Consider the following 10174-nt stretch of genomic DNA (forward strand, 5'->3'; position numbering starts at 1 on the left):
CAACGTCCTTCTTGTAGTGATGGGCCCAAAACTGAACACAGTATTCGAGGTGCGGCCTCACCAGTGCCGAGTACAGGGGCACGATCACTTCCCTACTCCTGCTGGCCACACTGTTTCCGATACAGGCCAGGATGCCATTGCCTTCTTGGCCGCCTGGGCACACTGCCGGCTCATGTTCAGCCAGCTGTCAACCAGCACCCCCAGGTCCTTTTCTGCCAGGCAGCTTTCCAGCCACTCTTCCCCAAGCCTGTAGCACTGCATGGGGTTGTTGTGGCCGAAGTGCAGGACCCGGCACTTGGCCTTGTTGAATCTCATACAGTTGGCCTCGGCCCATCGATCCAGCCTGTCCAGGTCCCTCTGCAGAGCCTTCCTACCCTCGAGCAGATCAACACTCCCGCCCAACTCGGTGTCGTTGAAATCCTTCTTTCCTGATGAATCCAGAATGAGTGTGAATTCACAGAGAACAGAATCTGTGCTTAGCTACCCTTGCAACATTTTTGCAATGTAAAGCCTAATTACCTGGTTGGCAGTTAGAAACACAAAAGTTTTTCCACTGAATATTTTTTTCCTTTCATGATGCTCAGATAAATCCAATCTTTCAGTGCCAATGGAAGGCTCATCAACTGGAGGATAAAAGCTGCAGGAACAGAAAATTAAGTTACAAAATTTAGATTTACCTATCAGTACTGACTCATAGTCCTTTCTGTTTTAGAGTAAAGCTCTGAAGTTAAAATACTGTATTGCTCTCTTAAAACTATTTATATAAATATTTTTTCAAGAGATTGTTAAGAAGAAACAGAGCCTCTAATTTCTCAACATCTAAGCTAAGATCAAGACTTTCTACTTCAGTAACTAAGAGGACAACACTTTTAGGAAAGTATTCAACCTATCCACTTTAAGCATCTCCTGTACACGTATCTACATCCTCCACTAACGATACTGACAAATGAGACTGGAATCTCATTCTGCACTTACCCTAGCTAATAGTAAAACTCCACAGAAAATTAGCCATCCTGCTTCCTCTACCCTTCAGGTGGGGACAGCCACCCCTCCTTCTCTTCTATTGGATGAAGAAATTACGTACCACCACACTAGATGACAGCAAGTAAGTACACTTTACTTGCTGGTGGGCTAGAGAACTGAACTGATTCACCCTGCAGATTCTGAATTGTTTTGTCCAATACAAGAAAAGTGACCAGGAGTTCAGCTGGGGAACAGATTAGGTAGAAGTGAAATTCTATTCTGAAGCTCTAATTTTTGTCACAGCCTGTGATGTCAGTTCTAGTTAATGAGAGCATGCCCACATCATAAAAAGCCTCTAGAGTTAAGACAAGCATCTAACTGATAATTTCAGGATAGTATTTACAGGATCCTTGGCCCACATATTCGCTACTACAGCAGTTCTGATAGAGCAAGGTGAAGGCACATGCTAGAAAGGAGGGAAACCATAAGTTGATTTCAACTGTGCTATACTATGTCTGTACCTAAACAGCAGTTTATGTATGTACTCTGGCTGAACAAAGAACTACTTATCTTTATTTTGACTGCTGATTCTACATCCTTCTCATACTAGTACGCAGGAAAAAAAAGATGCTGAAACACACTGCCAAAATCTGGTTTAACAGCCCAATAAATTACACATATACATGTATACATACATACACATGGATTATGTTTTTAAATTATTTTTTTCCTCATTTATGCAAAGATTAGGAGATTCTAAGCCAGAAACATACTCCATGAAATGTTGAAATATTGAAGTTTCTGGAAAAAATGCATTTATTACATAGATAATTTCACCATCTGTACACATATAAACATTCTTCAGATACTGTGAATATTCACATGCTTACAGCTGAACACGAAAATAAGCATGTACATTCTCTACTGCATCCAAAGACGTAATTCAATTATGATAGGCTAAAATGTACTATATATTTAAGGTTAATTTTAAATAATCTTTGTTCTTTTGTGTTCTTCACAATCAGTTCCTGAAGCTTTATGTACACAATAGAAATTAACCAGCATGAAACCATCAGGTTTCGAAAAATGAGTATTTGGTAAGTTTCAGCAACCTGTTCAAGTCAGTTTACAAAAATAGTTCCATTAAAGTTGAAATAGATATGATAAATTCTACTAATTTTAAGAAATAGGGCAACTCAGATTTTAGTTTCCAAGCCAGAAGACTTCTGATACTGAGCCCCACAGAGACAGTTATTAACCTAAGATAAATACAGAGGACAAAGTTATTTTTAAAAACCAAAGGATGAGTAAAAAGGGAGAAACAGCAGTTTCCACTACTTCAGAACTGGACTGTAGTTTCTCTAGAAATACGTATTTCAAATCTCTGTTTTTTTAATTTCAGCAGGAACCTTCAACTGATCATTTCTTCCTCAAAGAAACCTTTGATTTGCCTTTGAAACTCTTATCCAATCCTGATGTAAGCTCAAAGGCAACACAGTCTTTTTCCAGCTTATGATTCTGAAGCGCTCCTTGTACTCTCTCTCCCTAAGTAGTGAACAAGTAACACCATCATCCAGAAAAGACCCTCTACAGTCTTGAATCTTTCAATGAATAGATTTTGATTCTTGATGGGTTTCTGTTAAAGGCTCAGTTACTTCCCTACTTTTTCAAAGCCCTATACTATTTACACTGGACTGCTGATATAAAACATGTTATTTCATATAGGGCTGCACTTACGCAGCTATTAGTGAAATTTTCAGTTATTTTTCTTCCTTGCATAGGTTATCACAGAGTATCAGAGGACTGGGGTAATATACTTCATCATCAAAAGCCTCAAGTAAGAAGCCACATTCATTATGTGAACTGCAGGTTTGCAATTCTATGAAGTCTTAGTATAAACAAAAAGAAGTTTTAATTTTTTTTGAACTTCAAAATTCTATTTCCCTAAGATTATTTTTTTTTTAATCAGATCTACAGTAGTAATCAAGATTTCATTAACAGTATCACCCTGTATTACCACATCAATATGCCTTATTTCATATCCAAACTTATTTCATATCCAAGTTTAGTGTCTTGCGGATGTACCAGCTCAGGTCAGCTCTAGCTACAGTGCATAATGTAGAGATTTCCCGTGAAAGTTAAAAGCATTTTTGGAAATTGAATGCAAACAATCGCTAAGTAAATTTTCAGTATCTTCCCACAAGCTTCATCTTAAAAATATCACCTATTGAAGATACTGTAATTATTTTAAATATAGATTTAAATATAGATTGCACCAGCTGTCTCATTTAGCTTGATGCAGAACTCTCTCTGTGAAAGCTAAATAATGGATATATTGCTAACGTCAATCACATTTAGTGAACTCAATTCCTCTGAGGGTCTCAAAAGTTAACGAAAATGTTAAAAAAAAAAAAGGGAAACATATCCATCTGATTTATTTTAGGGAGCACTTAATAGCTCAATTATACTGTCATTTCTCTATTAAACGAATTGACAACATGCACCTCTTTCAAGAGCCCAAACCACTGTCAGCTTGTTAGTGTAAGAGACAGTAACAGCAACCTTACAGCTAAGTAACATTAGACCAAGCAAATTTCAGATTGCACAACCAATTGCTAGCTTTTGATGGCTTGTACTACCTGTACAAAAAAAAAAATCTGCCAGAACACCTTATGTCCAGTATTTCAGAGAGGACTCTAAATTGTTTAGTTTTCTCATGTCCTTACAAAAAAATGTAGAAGTATAAGTAGAAGGAAAAGTTACGATTCATGAAGTTTCCCCCTTTCTTCTGAAACTGGTGACCAAATGAGCTTTAGACCACTCACAGACAACTGACTTATTACATAAACCCCTGCAAATGTAAAACAGCATCTAGAAACTAAAGAGTATTTGCTACCAATTGCTCCAGATTGGCACCTGTATTGTTCTAACAAGGTACTGTCACATTCTGTGAAATAGATTTTAACACATAGCAAGTGCAGCTTATTGTGAATCCTCTGCAGCTTTGCTTCCATTACCATGTGCACACCACTGAGGTTTGTTTAGCTGCCCTTTTTTCCCCGCGTTCTTCAAACTGTTTATCAACAGCTATCATCAGACCCAGTGAAGAAAATAAATTAAATTGCTATGTCCTAACACATGATGTATGTATAGCTATACATACGTAAAAGCAACAAAGTGACTTCTCTTATTCACCACTTACTTCCCCCAACTCAAATGTCTGGTGTCCAGCATCCACCTGGTTAAAACAATACATCCAGAAAAATCATAATGTCATGAATGCATTTAAAGTAATTTCACAAATTTTTCTCCCTGTTAACTGACATTAAATGTTCAACATGTTCTTTTTCAAATGCCAAGTACTCTTACAATTTCCATTCATATGTATTTCATTTCACAGTATCTTCCAAAGCATACAAAGAGTAGAAGCGATAAAAACACAAGCACCCATGCAGTTTACCTTTTAAAAGAAACACATGATGGAAATTTCTCACCTGCATAAATCATATGTTCATAAAAAACCCGAACAAACAAAACACAACTGTCTCCCTTTTCAAGGTAAAAATAGTAGCAATACAGGCTCAGATGAAATTCTCTCATACAATAATGGCATTATTTTACACTTTTCTACATGGAGAAAATAACTGAAAGGGCTATTCTACAGTAATTATTTATTCCAAAGTAAGAATTCCCTTTTCAAGTTAATTTAACCATGAAAACAATGAGTATTTTATTCTCATATAGTGAAGACAACACACATTAGTCTCACTTCATCTCTTAACAGATAATTAAAAACCCCTGCTATTTCAGGGAATTATTCAACTGTCAGGCTAACTCTGTTTTGACCAAAGTTTACTGTAAACTCAGTAACTAACTGTGTACTGGGAAAATATGTCTACATAACGAAATATGTTTGATATAATTTCTTTTACAAAAATATAATTTTCTTTATTTTAATGTATCAACTCTTTTAGTAGTTGACACATTAGTGTTGCTTCAAACATATCAACAAAACAACTTCCTATTTAGAGCTAGTAACATCTCTAAGCATAAAGTCAATTCCAAGAGCTCATTTTGTAACTCTAGGGATGAGAGCAAGAAAATTGCCTGAATATTAAAATGTGTGTCATACTAAGCATTCTTCCACAAATAAAGTTACTGTAATTCACCTATTCTGTCACATATAATCAGGTAAGTGTGTAGTTATTTGATAATCTAACTCCCATAAATGTAGTTCTGTGACATTGAAAACACGATACTTACCTTTCATGATTTGGCAACTGTTGCCTGGACTGAATAGCTTTGATTAGTTCAACAAAAAACTCTGGTTTTATAATTGGTCGACCGCAAATCAAAGCACATATAGTCTAAAAAGACAGAAAACGTACATATTTACTGTATGAAAAAAGTTCAGCTAGAATATGGTTCAACTGACATTAGCTTTTTAAGATCTTGGATGTGGAAAACATCACACAAACAAATAGAACAATACTGAATTTTGCTACTGAAAAACAGGGTAGTTTTGCTTCTAACAGCCTAACTTTTAACTGCTGTCTCAACCAAAGTTACGAACATGTACAAGGCAACGGATGAAAATCAGTAACAGACTTCAAAATTGGCTTTTTTCATTTTCTTTCCCTCCAACCTCCCATCAACATACATCTCTTTCTAAACTTGGAAGAGCTGACTTCATTGCTTTATAGAGGAAAATTTTGAGCAGGTCTAGAATTTAATTCGCATTTGTGGGAAAACTGCAAAGCAACGTCATCAATATGCAAAAGCTCAACATACCTTAACAGTAACTTTTACTGCTACCATTACAAGGTGAGTACACTCTTCTGTCCATTCATTCACTACAAGGCCTCCAAGCTGCTGAATGGCTTGATTTAAAGCAGTTTTCTGAGCAACATCTAAACATGAGGAGCAGACAACCAAAGGTTCATACTCTACTCTGAAAAGCATAAGTAAAAGAGAATTGCTTTAGTTATCTCAGCCAATCATTATGATAAACAGAGCTGACTTAACTATCTTGTTTGTGTCTCAGGGAAATCGGGGGGCAGGGAAGGAAGACACATAACTCTTACCTAGATCAAAGACTGTGCTTTAAAATTTCCTGAAGAAAGTAAATACTGATTTGTATTCAGAAAAATGAACAACATTTTGACTTGATGTCTGAAATATTTCTAAGGACTTTTGGGTCTTTCACAGACATCACATAGAATTAGCGCTTCAAGAATGCTGCAAGGTCAGGGAATATCAGAAGAAATTGAGCATGTGCTTCCAAAGGCAAAAGTACGCTCAACACAACAGTCCATGAACTTATTAGTATTTAAAAAAGCGTGTCGTAGAATGCAAGTTCAAGTAACTTTTCTTCCTAACACTGCCGTTACCCTTGACCATAAGCCTATTTATATTTGTAGATCTTCCATATGGAATTACAGCATATCAAATTCCATTATTTGATTTGGTTTAGTCTACAAAGCAGAAAGACATTTAAATAATCTTTCTGGTACAACAGTCACGATGTATCTGGTCTCATGGCATGATTCCTGCAGCACATTTCAGGTATGTTTATTTAAAATATCAAAAATAATTTATTGTAATAACTGGAAGAGAATGCCATTTTTTCTATCAAATAATACAAGCATCAGTGACAAAACAGAGTCAAATTTTAAGGAACAAAGCCAACTTCTGGTTGCTTTAATGTTGATTTTAATGGTCATTAGAATTTGTTCTATTTACCTGCCGCTTTACTTCAAGGAGTGCTTCATATATTCAAACAGATAGCACTGACTACCACGTTAAATTTGAAAAATCAGCAAGTTGGGTTCAGTAAAGAGAATGCAGCAGCAACAAGCATTCAATGGCTAGTGCTGCACAAAACATCCTCCAGCTATCTCAGTTCTTTTCTCGTTACATTATCAACAGCTAACAAGGGTTCAGCTCTCTCCCTACCCTAAACTTTCCTCCCTTCTTTAGAACTATTTATGGTTTAGGATTTTGTTCTTTGCCTAAGACAGCCTGAAAACACACACTATACATGATATAACATCTTCTAAAACGCCAATGCTTTACTGTGAACAATTTTAATTTCTCAGTGTCATAATAAATTGTATTATAAAAATATGTAATGGAAAACTATTGCAGAAGCAGGTATGGAACACAGGCAAAATATTACTCACCTCCTTTGCCTTCCAAAAACTCATCATTGCTGTATCACTTGCCAAGTTGTATGATGTGCACATATACTTTTTTCAAAAACTGCAATTTTCTACTTGATATTTTATAATCAAAGCACTTACCTAAACTTGCTCTCAAAGACTCCAAAGTTGATTCTGTCACCAGACTGCAAAGACACTGAAGTGCCATTGAGTTTTGATCCATTAACAAAGGTACCATACTTAGATGTATCTCTTACTGTTAATATAGGGACTGAGAGGGACTGGCTCTGAAAATAAACATAAATAAGCCATAATAGTTTATCAAAATTAGGTAGTTTTATCAGAAACAGGTTACTACCGTTATGGATCAAAGCAGTAGATAAGAAAAAGGCCACAAAATACCATCCTAAATAAAGACTTTGGACAATAAGGCTGGCTACATGTAATTATTCATCTTCTGCTTTTCACTGTGAAGGAATGAGAGAAAACATACATATTTTCAGCTTCAGAACTTTTGTGCTTCTTACAATCAGTCTTTTTGGAGGCTGTGCAAGGCAATCATTCACTGACTCAAAGCCTCTGCTATTGTTATTTAGCGAAGCTCTGAGACTTATTATTGATGCTTTTACCTACCATTCAGCCCTAGCATAGGTGCCCAAGTCACTTTCCCTCACTTCCTTCCACAAGCACTGCTAGTCTTCCACAAGCTGCAGGGCATAGTGACACCACCATGCCTTGAGAAGAGGTTAGACACTGTCATACTTCCCAAATGGTTCACAAGCCAATGAGAACACTGTCAGACTGTTTTTATGAAATTTTGCCATGCAGTTATACACTATTTGCGTTATTAAAAGGACAAATAAGTTTTATATATTTCATTTAAAACTCTTTATACGGTTACGTAAATGAAATTCCTGCTGACTGGCTTCAAAATGTCCACGAACATTGCAACACATAAGTGATAGTAAGTTGCTGCTTGCTAATTCTCCTTGGGACATTTTTATTTTCAGTTCCCTAAGCAAATAGAGAAATGTGGAACGAAACATAAACTAAGCCTGCAGTAAGACAACTAAAGCACTTTCCAGAACCAAGACCTAAAACTTGTCTATGTAATGAAATTTAATTGCATAATTTTCCTGCTATGATTATTTTAATACAAATTCGTAGTGAATCTTCACTCTGGGATAAAAGGAATGCTCAAATGGGAGCTTGGATGAGTAGAATTATGCCACTAAATTTCTCAACACAGGCAAGCAACCCAGAAAAAAAAAAAGTCAGGATTAAGAAAAGGCAGGTGATCAATGGTTCCACTCCAGGCATAAAACACCAGCGAGAGCGAAATGAGTGTATCTATGGTCATGGCAGACTGAATTATCCACATCGTGTATTGATAATGCAGTAAAATGCTGGCTACTTACAGGGATTGTTTCAGGACGACTTACTGTCAGAACTGCATGACTTCGACTGATGGACTGATCATCCTGAATTAATATTGCACAGTTTTTGCGTCCGACTACATATTCTGTGCCACTTAAAAGCCGATATGGTTCTCCTGAAAATAAACAAGAGACAGAAAACTCCCAATTTACAAAAAACTCCAAAACACTCAAAGCACTTAAGAAACAGTCAGAAGTTTGTAGTATATCTGAAACTCAACTTTGTCACGTATCATTTATTAGGCTGACTAGAATTATGCATTTAGTTTATAGACAAAATCTCTTTGTCCCCCTCTTCCTTGCTTTGTTCATTAGGATACATTTTATGATAAACAAAGCAGTTACAAAAGTGGCAGCACACTGTTTTCAAGGACAATACATTTTTACTAATACTTTGCTTCTTAACTTTTCTCTTGTATTGCTTCTTGAAGATTAAGTGTTACATATCTTACAAAAGATTACTATGTAAGATAGCTCTTCCAAAACACAAGTTTTAAGGGTACGTGATTTTTTGAGGGTACATAATTTATTTACATAACTTATTAAGAGGTTCAGAGGAAAGCATCCCCCTAATGAATGTGGGATGATCTGCAATGTAAATCAAACTGATACTTAGTAAGTTCAGTCTCTGATCTATGCTTTAGCTCATTCTTGGTATCTGTCATCTAGACCACATGGTGGCTTTTCAGTGAATGGCTTGACTACATCCAAAAGGTGTGTGTTACCTCCTGGACAACAAAACCAGAAATGTTTCTTGATGAAAATGAATGAATGACAACAGATTAAACTCTAGTTATCAGCAAATAACTTTCCAAATATGAACTGTGCAGAAACGATCATCCTGAATACAACGACAATACCAGTGTTTTGGCTCTTGCTCAAGAGTTTTCCAGGCAGTAAGAGATAACTCAGTTCATTTCAATAGGATTAGGTACTGTTGGCACTAGGAGATAAACATCCAAAATTCATTCCCAATGAGTTAGGAAGTAAAGAGCAGATGCAGTTGTGATAGGACTGCTTGTTATACAGAAAACATTTAAGTCAAGAAGAAATTTGTATATTATATGATACCTATTATCAAAGTTATCAATGTATCAAAGCTCCTAGGGATAAGGAAACTGATGAAGAAAGGTACAGTGGCAATTCAGTTTCAAAACTCTGCATCCAAGAAACAATGTGATGTCTTAAATTCAACACTTGGTCCTTGAAACATCAACATATTTAGCCATCTTTTCTGAAAGGAGAGACTCCTGAGGTTGACTTCTGCATCCGAGTTTAATTCTTCAGGCATTTTAAAGCAGCACTCTGCGACCTGCTTCACTGGCTGCAACAGCACCTGAAGACATCCCAGATGTATAAAACAGCAAAGCAAAAAGCCCTATTAAATTTAACAGGAGCTGTGGTCTGCAGTGCTCAGGGCTCAAGGGAAAAACGGAGGCTCAGCCGTGGACGACCGTCCAGAGCGACGAGGACTTCTGTCACCACTTGTCCACACCGGACCAACGCAGCTTTGCCCGGGGAGCACGGACAAGCAAGCCCGCCTGGAGACGCCAGGGGAAGCCGAAACGCCGGCTCCTGGCGCCGGCGCACCTCGGCACCCGAAGGTAACAGCCG

At 36.9% G+C, this 10174-nt stretch overlaps 1 protein-coding gene across 1 annotated transcript in view; it reads right to left on the reverse strand.

The window, feature by feature from the left end:
- NBN (nibrin) overlaps positions 1 to 9906 on the reverse strand; it is a 26292-nt gene extending 16386 nt beyond the window's left edge. The window contains exons 1-7 of the mRNA XM_009275453.2: positions 9873 to 9906; positions 8543 to 8676; positions 7266 to 7411; positions 5755 to 5914; positions 5227 to 5330; positions 4166 to 4201; positions 520 to 637 (exon numbers count right to left, since the gene is read on the reverse strand). Of these exons, the coding sequence (XP_009273728.2) occupies positions 520 to 637; positions 4166 to 4201; positions 5227 to 5330; positions 5755 to 5914; positions 7266 to 7411; positions 8543 to 8676; positions 9873 to 9906 (732 nt within the window). The remainder of the gene's footprint in view (positions 1 to 519; positions 638 to 4165; positions 4202 to 5226; positions 5331 to 5754; positions 5915 to 7265; positions 7412 to 8542; positions 8677 to 9872) is intronic.
- Positions 9907 to 10174: the final 268 nt, after the last annotated feature.

Source organism: Aptenodytes forsteri, unplaced genomic scaffold, assembly GCF_000699145.1.
Source record: "Aptenodytes forsteri isolate BGI_AS27 unplaced genomic scaffold, ASM69914v1 Scaffold208, whole genome shotgun sequence".
Taxonomy (NCBI): Eukaryota; Metazoa; Chordata; class Aves; order Sphenisciformes; family Spheniscidae; genus Aptenodytes; species Aptenodytes forsteri.